The sequence below is a fragment of the Procambarus clarkii genome, chromosome 20, assembly GCF_040958095.1.
Source record: "Procambarus clarkii isolate CNS0578487 chromosome 20, FALCON_Pclarkii_2.0, whole genome shotgun sequence".
Lineage (NCBI taxonomy): Eukaryota > Metazoa > Arthropoda > Malacostraca > Decapoda > Cambaridae > Procambarus > Procambarus clarkii.
The window spans coordinates 28,958,645-28,973,134 of record NC_091169.1 but is presented as its reverse complement, the minus strand read 5'-3'; the positions used below and the strand labels follow the sequence as shown (position 1 = coordinate 28,973,134).

The 14,490-nt window shown below is 52.0% G+C and overlaps 1 protein-coding gene across 1 annotated transcript in view; it reads right to left on the bottom strand.

Moving 5' to 3' along the window:
• The window catches only part of LOC138366788 (uncharacterized), a 17,110-nt gene extending 4,254 nt beyond the window's left edge, over nucleotides 1–12,856 (bottom strand). Inside the window, exons 1-4 of the mRNA XM_069328070.1 lie at nucleotides 12,130–12,856; nucleotides 9,919–11,307; nucleotides 8,447–9,490; nucleotides 4,703–4,857 (exon numbers count right to left, since the gene is read on the bottom strand). Coding sequence (XP_069184171.1) covers nucleotides 4,703–4,857; nucleotides 8,447–9,490; nucleotides 9,919–11,307; nucleotides 12,130–12,856 — 3,315 coding nt within the window. The remainder of the gene's footprint in view (nucleotides 1–4,702; nucleotides 4,858–8,446; nucleotides 9,491–9,918; nucleotides 11,308–12,129) is intronic.
• Between the last annotated feature and the right edge of the window lie 1,634 nt (nucleotides 12,857–14,490).

Sequence of the window (14,490 nt, the reverse complement as noted above, 5' to 3'; positions counted from 1 at the left end):
ATCATTCCCCTCATCGGAGAATCGATCGATTTTTGCATGATGCCAGTTACGAGTTTATTGTAGGCTAACAAATGTATTAGGAAAACGTGCCCAAAGACGTTCAATAAACGTTATCAACGTCGACTTATTACAAGTCCACAACTGGATCACCATAGCCCGTGCTACATGGAACGTTTGTTCCGAGTAGCTGAATCTATAGCAACAACAAACGTCGATTTATTGTTATATCAACGTTGTTGGACCAGCTTTGCCCCCCCCCCTCCGAGAAGGCCAATGCCAGAATTCATCAAACATTTACGTTACCATTTGCGACACCTGTACATCCCTCCTGAACTGTACCAGCTTTGTTTATATCTAATGAACAGAGCGCTCGGTGGTCAACTCGGGCATAGATATTTTTATACTAGGTATGTATAAAGATATAGCTATGTATAAAGGGCATAGATAGCTTTGGTGCATAGTGCTCCTGACTGTCTGGGGTTCGAATCCTTCTGTGGTGTGAAGTTTTCAGTTGCACATTGGCTTGGGGACCATTCAAGCTTGTTCGCATATATATATATATATATATATATATATATATATATATATATATATATATATATATATATATATATATATGTATATATATATATATATATATATATATATATATATATATATATATATGTATATATATATATATATATATATATATATATATATATATATATATATATATATATATATATATATATATATTTTATTAAATATGACCGAAAAAGTAAGATTAATAATTCTAACACGAATTTTCTCAATCTTTCGTACATTATGCTTCACTGTTGGAGGTAAATCAAAAATCACTTCTCCAAAATTCATTTTTATTTCTAGTCTGACGCGACACGGGCGCGTTTCGTAAAACTTATTACATTTTCAAAGACTTCACAAATACACAACTGATTAGAACTTGCGTTTCCCTGATTTTATATCTACATTTGAGTGAGGTGGGAAGGGTGATGTGGCATTACATTTGAGTGAGGTGGGAAGGATGATGTGGCATTAGAGAATATTAATAGGGTATTAAAAGTATCAACACAAGACAGAACACGAAACAATGGATATTGAATAGAAGTGTTTGTAGAAAGCCTATTGGTCCATATTTCTTGATGCTTCTATATTGGAGCGGAGTCTTGAGGTGGGTAGAATATAGTTGTGCAATAATTGGCTGTTGATTGCTGGTGTTGACTTCTTGATGTGTAGTGCCTCGCAAACGTCAAGCCGCCTGCTATCGCTGTATCTATCGATGATTTCTGTGTTGTTTACTAGGATTTCTCTGGCGATGGTTTGGTTATGGGAAGAGATTATATGTTCCTTAATGGAGCCCTGTTGTTTATGCATCGTTAAACGCCTAGAAAGAGATGTTGTTGTCTTGCCTATATACTGGGTTTTTTGGAGCTTACAGTCCCCAAGTGGGCATTTGAAGGCATAGACGACGTTAGTCTCTTTTAAAGCGTTCTGTTTCGTGTCTGGAGAGTTTCTCATGAGTAGGCTGGCCGTTTTTCTGGTTTTATAGTAAATCGTCAGTTGTATCCTCTGATTTTTGTCTGTAGGGATAACGTTTCTATTAACAATATCTTTCAGGACCCTTTCCTCTGTTTTATGAGCTGTGGAAAAGAAGTTCCTGTAAAATAGTCTAATAGGGGGTATAGGTGTTGTGTTAGTTGTCTCTTCGGAGGTTGCATGGCTTTTCACTTTCCTTCTTATGATGTCTTCGATGAAACCATTGGAGAAGCCGTTATTGACTAGAACCTGCCTTACCCTACAGAGTTCTCCAATGGTTTCATCGAAGACATCATAAGAAGGAAAGTGAAAAGCCATGCAACCTCCGAAGAGACAACTAACACAACACCTATACCCCCTATTAGACTATTTTACAGGAACTTCTTTTCCACAGCTCATAAAACAGAGGAAAGGGTCCTGAAAGATATTGTTAATAGAAACGTTATCCCTACAGACAAAAATCAGAGGATACAACTGACGATTTACTATAAAACCAGAAAAACGGCCAGCCTACTCATGAGAAACTCTCCAGACACGAAACAGAACGCTTTAAAAGAGACTAACGTCGTCTATGCCTTCAAATGCCCACTTGGGGACTGTAAGCTCCAAAAAACCCAGTATATAGGCAAGACAACAACATCTCTTTCTAGGCGTTTAACGATGCATAAACAACAGGGCTCCATTAAGGAACATATAATCTCTTCCCATAACCAAACCATCGCCAGAGAAATCCTAGTAAACAACACAGAAATCATCGATAGATACAGCGATAGCAGGCGGCTTGACGTTTGCGAGGCACTACACATCAAGAAGTCAACACCAGCAATCAACAGCCAATTATTGCACAACTATATTCTACCCACCTCAAGACTCCGCTCCAATATAGAAGCATCAAGAAATATGGACCAATAGGCTTTCTACAAACACTTCTATTCAATATCCATTGTTTCGTGTTCTGTCTTGTGTTGATACTTTTAATACCCTATTAATATTCTCTAATGCCACATCATCCTTCCCACCTCACTCAAATGTAATGCCACATCACCCTTCCCACCTCACTCAAATGTAGATATAAAATCAGGGAAACGCAAGTTCTAATCAGTTGTGTATTTGTGAAGTCTTTGAAAATGTAATAAGTTTTACGAAACGCGCCCGTGTCGCGTCAGACTAGAAATAAAAATGAATTTTGGAGAAGTGATTTTTGATTTACCTCCAACAGTGAAGCATAATGTACGAAAGATTGAGAAAATTCGTGTTAGAATTATTAATCTTACTTTTTCGGTCATATTTAATAAAATATGTCTACAGGAAAGACTGCTACCAAAATATACTAATATATATATATATATATATATATATATATATATATATATATGTCGTACCTAGTAGCCAGAACGCACTTCTCAGCCTACTATGCAAGGCCCAATTTGCCTAATAAGCCAAGTTTTCATGAATTAATTGTTTTACGACTACCTAACCTACCTAATCTAACCTAACCTAACTTTTTCGGCTACCTAACCTAACCTAACCTAACCTATAAAGATAGGTTAGGTTAGGTTAGGTTAGGTTTGGTAGGGTTGGTTAGGTTTGGTCATATATCTACGTTAATTTTAACTCCAATAAAAAAAAATGGACCTCATACACAATGAAATGGGTAGCTTTATCATTTCATAACAAAAAAATTAGAGAAAATATATTAATTCAGGAAAACTTGGCTTATTAGGCAAATCGGGCCTTGCATAGTAGGCTGAGAAGTGCATTCTGGCTACTAGGTACGACATATATATATATATATATATATATATATATATATATATATATATATATATATATATATATATATATATATATATATATATATATGTCGTACCTAATAGCCAGAACGCACTTCTCAGCCTACTATTCAAGGCCCGATTTGCCTAATAAGCCAAGTTTTCATGAATTAGTGTTTTTTTGTCTACCTAACCTACCTAACCTAACCTAACCTAGCTTTTTTTGGCTACCTAACCTAACCTTACCTATAAATATAGGCTAGGTTAGGTTAGGTAGGGTTGGTTAGGTTCGGTCATATATCTTCGTTAATTTTAACTCCAATAAAAAAAAATTGACCTCATACATAGAGAAAAGGGTTGCTTTATCATTTCATAAGAAAAAAATTATAGTAAATATATTAATTCAGGAAAACTTGGCTTATTAGGCAAATCGGGCCTTGAATAGTAGGCTGAGAAGTGAGTATGGCCCGATTTGCCTAATAAGCCAAGTTTTACTGAATTAATATATTTTCTCTAATTTTTTTCTTATGAAATGATAAAGCTACCCATTTCATTATGAATGAGGTCAATTTTTTTTATTGAAGTTAAAATTAACATAGATATATGACCGAACCTAACCAACCCTACCTAACCTAACCTAACCTATCTTTATAGGTTAGGTTAGGTTGGGTAGCCGAAAAAGTTAGGTTAGGTTAGGTTAGGTAGGTTAGGTATTCGAAAAACAATTATTTCATGAAAACTTGGCTTATTAGGCAAATCGGGCCATGCATAGTAGGCTGAGAAGTGCGTTCTGGCTACTAGGTACGACATATATATATATATATATATATATATATATATATATATATATATATATATATATATATATATTTATGTATGTATGTATGTGTATACAGGATATGTGGAAGCTGGCCAGAATTGCATTTCAATTTTGTAAACGCACATTAATGACATTATGTAAAAAGACACATCGAACACTGTTTATGTAGGGCAGATGTAAATCTGTGTATTTATATATCTCTGTAAGTTAGATTAGCATTTTACAAGCACTTCAATTCATCTTCTGTGGTTGATTGTTCAATAAATAACTGAACTATATGTTTAACAGATCTCTAACCCTGTCCACGGAGGACAGAAGAAAATGTATATATGCTGGTTAGCATTACAAATGTGTGGCCACGTCTGTGGAAGAAATTAATAAAAAAAAATGCCACGAATTCAATCTGTCATCAAAGCAACAGATACCCTTGCCTGCATCTCCCCCCCCCCCCTCCCCACACCCTTCCAGGATACAGGGACTTTCTTAGGGCCGTCCTAAATTGCACAAAAGCGAGCCATGACAGGATCTGGCTATTGTAGACGCCCTCAACCAGGCGGAATATGAGTGTATTTACAGTAGTGTGGGAGCCAACCAGCGAGGTCTCCACGGTGTAACTTCTGAAGGCTGCCATACGGTGCTCAACGATGTCAATGACTTCATAAAAGAGGCCTTGCACAGTCCAGTGGCCAGCAGTAAAGGGGGAACCACGACCCCCAGGTCCTGATAATTCTTAAAAAGCGACCACAGGGTTAGGACATATGGGGGTCGGACATGTGTGGTCATCCCGGCTAATGCCTACCAGTGCACCGGGCGGTACACTGCCCTCTACACCACCAAATATAACGATTTTCAACATCTGTCCTGATGGGATTAAAATCTCATCCGTCTCTGAAGTTAAAATGGCATATAATGTAAACGATCTGTATTTTTGAGGGGTGGATTGGGATTGGGGGATTTGCGGGGGGGGGATGTGACTCACCTACATGTACTCATCTACAAGTGCTCACAAAATCGTTCACGACATTTTTTTGATCGCATTTACATTTATAATTTTATATTGAGTTAACTTCGACAACTTTTCTTCTGTATATAACACACTCACCCTGAACAAATCCACAAGGGCCGTGACTCATTTTTGAGTCACCATTCCGGAACTCATTTTTTGATTCAGCTACTCGGAACAAAACGTTCCAAGTAGCACGGGCTATGGCGAGCCCGTAGTGGGCTTACCTGGCACAGGAGCGGGGCTGAAACTCTCTCCTCCAGTGCGGGAGGTCTGCTTTCTTCAGTTTCACCTCCCCTCACCTCAAGAACAAGTCTCCCCTCACCTCAGGAACAAGTCTCCCCTCACCTCAAGAACAAGTCTCCCCTCACCTCAAGAACAAGTCTCCCCTCACCTCAGGAACAAGTCTCCCCTCACCTCAAGAACAAGTCTCCCCTCACCTCAGGAACAAGTCTCCCCTCACCTCAAGAACAAGTCTCCCCTCACCTCAGGAACAAGTCTCCCCTCACCTCAAGAACAAGTCTCCCCTCACCTCAGGAACAAGTCTTGCTGTAGTGGTTCAAGAGCGTTGTACAATTGCTTTGCGGCCATAGACTGATAGATTTAGGTAAGGGTAATAGAGAGTGTACAGCCCATCCTCCTATTTTGCTAGTACTTATTGGAAGGATGAGGTATATATATGTACGTCGGTATAATACATATACCGACGTACAGCGCAATTAGAAAGTAGAAATCGGTACTATTAAATTTGGACGAACTGGAAAACTATTTTCTACTTATGTTGCAAATACAAAATAAATAGACCTAACCTAACATTCCTAGCTCTAATACAAGCTCTCTGAGGCCTAATATAGCATATATGTGCTATATTAGGCCTAGGAATATTTAAGTTTGGTTTTTAGCTTATTTTTTCGAACTATAAAGTGTATAGTGCAAAATTCTACTATATAATTGCTTAGTACGTCAATGTTTGTACTATGGCGCACATAGTTACAAAGAATACTATCTAAACAGGAGAATGGGTTGGAGAGTAGCATATCTGGATCTTCTTGAGGTTATCTTGAGATGATTTCGGGGCTTAGCGTCCCGACGGCCCGGTCCTCGACCAGGCCTCCTTTTTTGTTACACATCCCCAGGAAGCACCCCGTAGCAGCTGTCAAACTCCCAGGTACCTATTTACTGCTAGGTGAAGAGATGCATTAGGGTGAGAGAAACTCTGCCCATTTGTTTCCGCCTCCACCGAGGATTGAACCCGGAACCTTAAGACTACGAATACCGAGCGCTGTCCACTGAGCTGTCAGGCCCCAGACTGACTTGTAGACTTGTGTGAAGAAAGCAGACCTCCCGCACTGGAGAGAGAGTTACAGCCCCGCTCCTGTGCCAGGTAAGTCCACTACGGGCTCGCCATAGCCCGTGCTACTTGGAACGATTTGTTCCGAGTAGCTGAATCAAGTCTACTTGTCTACTGCCAGGAGGGCAGTAGACAAGGGCCAGGTAGTGCCCAGATCACCCCCACGGTCACCACGCTTGACCTGCCCTCTCACAGCCTCCCAACACCCTCCATGTGGAACCTGAAACTGAAAATTGAGTCCTTTTGTGAGTGTGAGAGGTGTGGCTAATGAGGAGGGGGACAGTGAAGGACCACCAGCCTCCATGACCTCACCACGTGTCTCTCTCTCTCTGTCATCCAACCATCCCGACTTGGTTACTGATAGTTGCCACAACTTGTACATCCGCCGCTGCGCCGTCCATTAACCTCCAGTAGCCTAGTGTGATGCCAGCCTCCCCTGCCAGAGAGCAGGCAGCTGGGTTAAGCCACGACACAATCTCTTGTACCTCAATACAGCCTCTCCACGATCGGGTCTTTCTCTGCCCCAACTTTCCAAGTCACACAAAAGGTTAATCTTTTCTTAGTGTAAGTCAGATGGACCGACCCGACCTCGGTACTGTCCACAGCTGTCAATTCCTGGCGAAGATGCTCATTAGCCTCTGTGCTGTCCAGAGCTGTCAATTCCTGACTATGTAGTGTCCAGAGCTGTCAATTCCTGACTAGGTAGTGCCCAGAGCTCTCAATTTCTGACTAGCTAGTGTCCAGAGCTGTCAATTCCTGACTAGGTAGTGTCCAGAGCTGTCAATTCCTGACTAGGTAGTGTCCAGAGCTGTCAATTCCTGACTAGGTAGTGTCCAGAGCTCTCAATTCCTGACTAGCTAGTGTCGAGAGCTGTCAATTCCTGACTAGCTAGTGTCCTTCAGCCTCTATACTACCTACAGAGGCCACATGTGTGATAACTACTCACTGCCTCTATTTTTGTGTCCGCCCCTCTTCCCTCCCTTCACCCCTCATGTGCTCAGGGGATGGGAGGGTAGGGACACGGCCCTCAGTGTTCTCCTGCAGTACCCTTGACCCGGAGATGGGCAGGCGGCACGTGCCCCATCACCCGGGGCGCGGCGCCTGGCTCCGGGTGTCAGGGAGAACTAATGGCTTAACTAGATACAGGTTGGGTCCTCTCTGTGGGTGTTGAGGACCTGATCCCCCAGACCCGGAGCTTCTCAGGGCGGGAGGTCTGCAGGGAGCTGGAGAGACGAGCTTCCCGCATATCTCCCCACCACCCTGGCCAATCTCTCCCCACCACCCTGGCTCTCGGGTCCTCCCCCACTCCCCTCAAACAGCGCCACTTCCCCGTCAAACAACGACCCTTTCCCCTCAAAGAGCGACCCTCCCCCCTCAAAGAGCCCCCCCCCTGCTCCCTGGCCTCTCACACGGGTGGAGTGCGTCTGAGCGAGGCCCTTGAGAGAGGCTCCTGGCCCTCTTCCTTTCAACTGGGCGGGTGCTCAAAAGTTTGCCATCTCTCGGTCAACAATTGACATTGCACTAAGACGATTACAATGGAGGGATATTAAGAATTTCAATAGCCCAAAACTAACTGAGGTAAACAGAGGTAGAGAGCGTAGCGTGGGCGTATCCCGGGGAAGACATTTTACGCCCATTCTCGACCTTACGCAAGCAGGCGTCAAGGGCGACGCAGAACCCCCTCAACGGAAGAACCGCTGAAGCCTCTCTGCCCCGGAAGCCCGAGAGGCTCTCCTAGATATTAGAAACTTGAATTCGGGGCTCCAATGTGTGCTTTTGCAAGATATTAAAAAAGAGCGGTGTTTGGAAAAATATTTGTTGGACAGACAGGTAGCGGGAGCCATTGTTGACGAGGGGGCGGGCTGCGGCCTCCGAGATCACTCACGCGCCAGACTTTAATAATCTCAGACTTACTCAACACTACAACTTTCATACACATCTTTTGGCCCACCGCAATAACTGGCCTGGGAGGTCTCCTTGGTGGGTCTCCTGTGCCACTGAGGGCTGGTGGTGGGTCTCCTGTGCCACTGAGGGCTGGTGGTGGGTCTCCTGTGCCACTGAGGGCTCGTGGTGGGTCTCCAACACTCCTGAGGGCTCGTGGTGGGTCTCCAACACTCCTGAGGGCTCGTGGTGGGTCTCGTGTGACACTGAGGGCTGGTGGTGGGTCCCCAGCACTGCTGAGGGCTGGTGGTGGGTCTCCTGTGCTACTGAGGGCTGGTGGTGAGTCTCCTGTGACACTGAGGGCTGGTGGTGGGTCTCCTGTGACACTGAGGGCTCGTGGTGGGTCTCCAACACTCCTGAGGGCTCGTGGTGGGTCTCCAACACTCCTGAGGGCTCGTGGTGGGTCTCGTGTGACACTGAGGGCTGGTGGTGGGTCCCCAGCACTGCTGAGGGCTGGTGGTGGGTCTCCTGTGACACTGAGGGCTGGTCGTGGGTCTCCTGTGACACTGAGGGCTCGTGGTGGGTCTCCAACACTCCTGAGGGCTCGTGGTGGGTCTCCAACACTCCTGAGGGCTCGTGGTGGGTCTCGTGTGACACTGAGGGCTGGTGGTGGGTCCCCAGCACTGCTGAGGGCTGGTGGTGGGTCTCCTGTGACACTGAGGGCTGGTCGTGGGTCTCCTGTGCCACTGAGGGCTGGTGGGGGTCTCCTGTGCCACTGAGGGCTGGTGGTGGGTCTCCAGCACTGCTGAGGGCTGGTGGTGGGTCTCCTGTGACACTGAGGGCTGGTGGTGGGTCTCCTGTGCCACTGAGGGCTGGTGGTGGGTCTCCAGCACTGCTGAGGGCTGGTGGTGGGTCTCCAGCACTGCTGAGGGCTGGTGGTGGGTCTCCTGTGCCACTGAGGGCTGGTGGTGGGTCTCCAGCACTGCTGAGGGCTGGTGGTGGGTCTCCTGTGACACTGAGGGCTGGTGGTGGGTCTCCTGTGCCACTGAGGGCTGGTGGTGGGTCTCCTGTGCCACTGAGGGCTGGTGGTGGGTCTCCAGCACTGCTGAGGGTTGGTGGTGGGTCTCCTGTGACACTGAGGGCTGGTGGTGGGTCTCCTGTGATACTGAGGCCTGGTAGTGGGTCCCCCAACACTGCTGAGGGCTAGTGGTGAGTCCCCAGCACTGCTGAGGGCTGGTGGTGGGTCCCCGGCATTGCTGAGGGCTGGTCGTGGATCCCAAGCACTGCTGAGGGCTGGTGGCGGGTCCCCAGCACTGCTGAGGGCTGGTAGTGGGTCTCCAGCAATGCTGAGGGCTGGTGGTGGTTCCCTAGCACTGCTGAGGGCTGGTGGTGGGCCTCCTGTGTCACTGAGGGCTGGTGGTGGGTCCCTAGCACTGCTGAGGGCTAGTGGTGAGTCCCTCAACACTCCTGAGGGCTGGTGGTGGGCCTCCTGTGTCACTGAGGGCTGGTGGTGGGCCTCCTGTGTCACTGAGGGCTGGTGGTGGGTCCCCAGCACTTCTGAGGGCTGGTGGTGGGTCCCTAGCACTGCTGAGGGCTGGTGGTGGGTTCTCAGCACCATTGAGGGCTGGTGGTGGGTCCCCAGCACCACTGAGGGCTGGTGGTGGGTCCCCAGCACTGCTGAGGGCTGATGGTAGGTCCCCAGCACTGCTGAGGGCTGGTGGTGGGTCCCCAGCACTGCTGAGGGCTGGTGGCGGGTCCTCAGCACTGCTGAGGGCTGGTGGTGGGTCCCTGGCACCGCTGAGGACTGGTGGTGGGTCCCCAGCACTGCTGAGGGCTGATGGTGGGTCCCCAGCTCTGCTGAGGGCTGGTGGTGGGTCCCCAGCACTGCTGAGGGCTGGTGGTGGGTCTCCAGCACCACTGAGGGCTGGTGGTGGGTCCCCAGCACTGCTGAGGGCTGGTGGTGGATCCCCAGCACTGCTGAGGGCTGGTGGTGGGTCTCCAGCACTGCCGAGGGCTGGTGGTGGGTCCTCAGCAATGCTGAGGGCTGGTGGTGGGTCTCCAGCACTGCTGAGGGCTGGTGGTGGGTCCCCAGCACTGCTGAGGGCTGGTGGTGGGTCCCCAGCACTGCTGAGGGCTGGTGGTGGGTCCCCAGCACTGCTGAGGGCTGGTGGTGGGTCCCCAGCACTGCTGAGGGCTGATGGTGGGTCCCCAGCACTGCTGAGGGCTGGTGGTGGGTCCCCAGCACTGCTGAGGGCTGGTGTTGGGTCCCCAGCACTGCTGAGGGCTGGTGGTGGGTCCCCAGCACTGCTGAGGTCTGGTGGTGGGTTCCCAGCACTGCTGAGGGCTGGTGGTGGGTCCCCAGCACTGCTGAGGGCTGGTGGTGGGTCTCCAGCACTGCTGAGGGCTGCTGGTGGGTCCCCAGCACTGCTGAGGGCTGGTGGTGGGTCTCCAGCACTGCTGAGGGCTGGTGGTGGGTCTCCAGCACTGCTGAGGGCTGGTGGTGGGTCCCCAGCACTGCTGAGGGCTGCTGGTGGGTCCCCAGCACTGCTGAGGGCTGGTGGTGGGTCCCCAGCACTGCTGAGGGCTGCTGGTGGGTCTCCAGCACTCCTGAGGGCTGGTGGTGGGTCTCCAGCACTGCTGAGGGCTGGTGGTGGGTCCCCAGCACTGCTGAGGGCTGCTGGTGGGTCCCCAGCACTGCTGAGGGCTGCTGGTGGGTCCCCAGCACTGCTGAGGGCTGCTGGTGGGTCTCCAGCACTGCTGAGGGCTGGTGGTGGGTCTCCAGCACTGCTGAGGGCTGGTGGCGGGTCCCCAGCACTGCTGAGGGCTGCTGGTGGGTCCCCAGCACTGCTGAGGGCTGCTGGTGGGTCCCCAGCACTGCTGAGGGCTGGTGGTGGGTCCCCAGCACTGCTGAGGGCTGGTGGTGGGTCTCCAGCACTGCTGAGGGCTGGTGGTGGGTCTCCAGCACTGCTGAGGGCTGGTGGTGGGTCCCCAGCACTGCTGAGGGCTGGTGGTGGGTCTCCAGCACTGCTGAGGGCTGGTGGTGGGTCCCCAGCACTGCTGAGGGCTGCTGGTGGGTCCCCAGCACTGCTGAGGGCTGGTGGTGGGTCCCCAGCACTGCTGAGGGCTGGTGGTGGGTCCCCAGCACTGCTGAGGGCTGGTGGTGAGAGACAGAGAGGTTCGTGGTGGGGTGTCCTATTTTTATATTGAGTCGTGGTGGGCTGGGGGGGGGGTCGCAGGCCCACCACACACTGTGGGTCAGGCTCGCTGACTTATTTTTTGGATTATTTTCTACCACATATGTGCCATTAATTTACACAGTGCAAATCAGCAGTCCAGGTGTCCACACAGAGGGCCAGGTGTCCACACGGAGGGCCAGGTGTCCACACGGAGGGCCAGGTGTCCACACTGAGGGCCAGGTGTCCACACGGAGGGCCAGGTGTCCACACAGAGGGCCAGGTGTCCACACGGAGGGCCAGGTGTCCACACGGAGGGCCAGGTGTCCACACGGAGGGCCAGGTGTCCACACGGAAGGTCAGGTGTCCACACGGAGGGCCAGGTGTCCACACTGAGGGCCAGGTGTCCACACGGAGGGCCAGGTGTCCACAGGGAGGGCCAGGTGTCCACACAGAGGGCCAGGTGTCCACACGGAAGGTCAGGTGTCCACACGGAGGGCCAGGTGTCCACACGGAAGGTCAGGTGTCCACACGGAGGGCCAGGTGTCCACACAGAGGGCCAGGTGTCCACACGGAAGGTCAGGTGTCCACACGGAGGGCCCGGTGTTCACACGGAGGGCCAGGTGTCCACACGGAGGGCCCGGCGTTCACACGGAGGACCAGGTGTCCACACGGAGGGCCAGGTGTCCACACGGAGGGCCAGGTGTCCACACGGAGGGCCAGGTGTCCACACGGAGGGCCAGGTGTCCACACGGAGGGCCAGGTGTCCACACGGAGGGCCAGGTGTCCACACGGAGGGCCAGGTGTCCACACAGAGGGCCAGGTGTCCACACGGAGGGCCAGGTGTCCACACAGAGGGCCAGGTGTCCACACGGAGGGCCAGGTGTCCACACAGAGGGCCAGGTGTCCACACGGAGGGCCAGGTGTCCACACGGAGGGCCAGGTGTCCACACGGAGGGCCAGGTGTCCACACAGAGGGCCAGGTGTCCACACGGAGGGCCAGGTGTCCACACAGAGGGCCAGGTGTCCACACGGAGGGCCAGGTGTCCACACGGAGGGCCCGGTGTTCACACGGAGGACCAGGTGTCCACACAGAGGGCCAGGTGTCCACACGGAGGGCCAGGTGTCCACACGGAGGGCCAGGTGTCCACACGGAGGGCCAGGTGTCCACACGGAGGGCCAGGTGTCCACACGGAGGGCCAGGTGTCCACACGGAGGGCCAGGTGTCCACACGGAGGGCCAGGTGTCCACACGGAGGGCCAGGTGTCCACACGGAGGGCCAGGTGTCCACACGGGGTGAGAGCGTCCAGTAGCCAACATTAATATTGCAGTGTTTACAGATGATCGGTGTCCCCTGGGCGCTCCTCACCTCTCACTGTTGCTCTTCCAGCTGTGTTCCAGCCTGGCCCCGCTCCTGGTCCAGGCTGGCCCCGCTCCTGGTCCAGGCTGGCCCCGCTCCTGGTCCAGGCTGGTCCCGCTCCAGGTCCAGGCTGGCCCCGCTCCTGGTCCAGGCTGGCCCCGCTCCTGGTCCAGGCTGGCCCCGCTCCTGGTCCAGGCTGGCCCCGCTCCTGGTCCAGGCTGGCTTCGCTCCTGGTCCAGGCTGGCCCCGCTCCTGGTCCAGGCTGGCCCGGCTCCTGGTCCAGGCTGGCCCTGCTCCTGGTCCAGGCTGGCCCTGCTCCTGGTCCAGGCTGGCTCCGCTCCTGGTCCAGGCTGGTCCCGCTCCTGGTCCAGGCTGGCCCCGCTCCTGGTCCAGGCTGGCCCCGCTCCTGGTCCAGGCTGGCCCTGCTCCTGGTCCAGCCTGGCCCCGCTCCTGGTCCAGGCTGGAGCTGCTCCTGGTCCAGCCTGGCCCCGCTCCTGGTCCAGCCTGGCCCCGCTCCTGGTCCAGGCTGGCCCCTGCTCCTGGTCCAGCCTGGCCCCGCTCCTGGTCCAGGCCGCGCTCCTGGTCCAGGCCCCGCTCCTGGTCCAGGCTGGCCCTGCTCCTGGTCCAGCCTGGCCCCGCTTCTGGTCCAGCCTGGCCCCGCTCCTGGTCCAGGCTGGCCCCGCTCCTGGTCCAGGCTGGCCCTGCTCCTGGTCCAGCCTGGCCCCGCTCCTGGTCCAGGCTGGAGCTGCTCCTGGTCCAGCCTGGCCCCGCTCCTGGTCCAGCCTGGCCCCGCTCCTGGTCCAGGCTGGCCCCTGCTCCTGGTCCAGCCTGGCCCCGCTCCTGGTCCAGGCCGCGCTCCTGGTCCAGGCCCCGCTCCTGGTCCAGGCTGGCCCTGCTCCTGGTCCAGCCTGGCCCCGCTTCTGGTCCAGCCTGGCCCCGCTCCTGGTCCAGGCTGGCCCCTGCTCCTGGTCCAGCCTGGCCCCGGTCCTGGTCCAGGCCCCGCTCCTGGTCCACCCTGGCCCCGCTCTTGGGCCAGGCGTGTACTGCACTTCTACACTGACAATGCACGTCTACACTGACACTGTACATTGACATTGTACGTCTACACTGACACTGTACGTCTACACTGACACTGTACGTCTACACTGACACTGTACGTCTACACTGACAATGTATGTCTACACTGACAATGCACGTCTACACTGACACTGTTCGTCTACACTGACAATGCACGTCTACACTGATAATGTACATCTACACTGACACTGTACATCTACACTGACACTGTACGTCTACACTGACACTGTACATCTACACTGACACTGTACATCTACACTGACACTGTACGTCTACACTGACAATGTTCATCTACACTGACACTGCACGTCTACACTGACAATTTACGTCTATACTGACACTGTACATCTACACTGACACTGTACGTTTACACTGACAATGTATGTCTACACTGACAATGCACGTCTACACTGACACTGTACGTCTACACTGACAATGCACGTCTACACTGACACTGTACATCTACACTGACACTGTACGTCTACACTGACACTGTACATCTACACTGACACTGTAC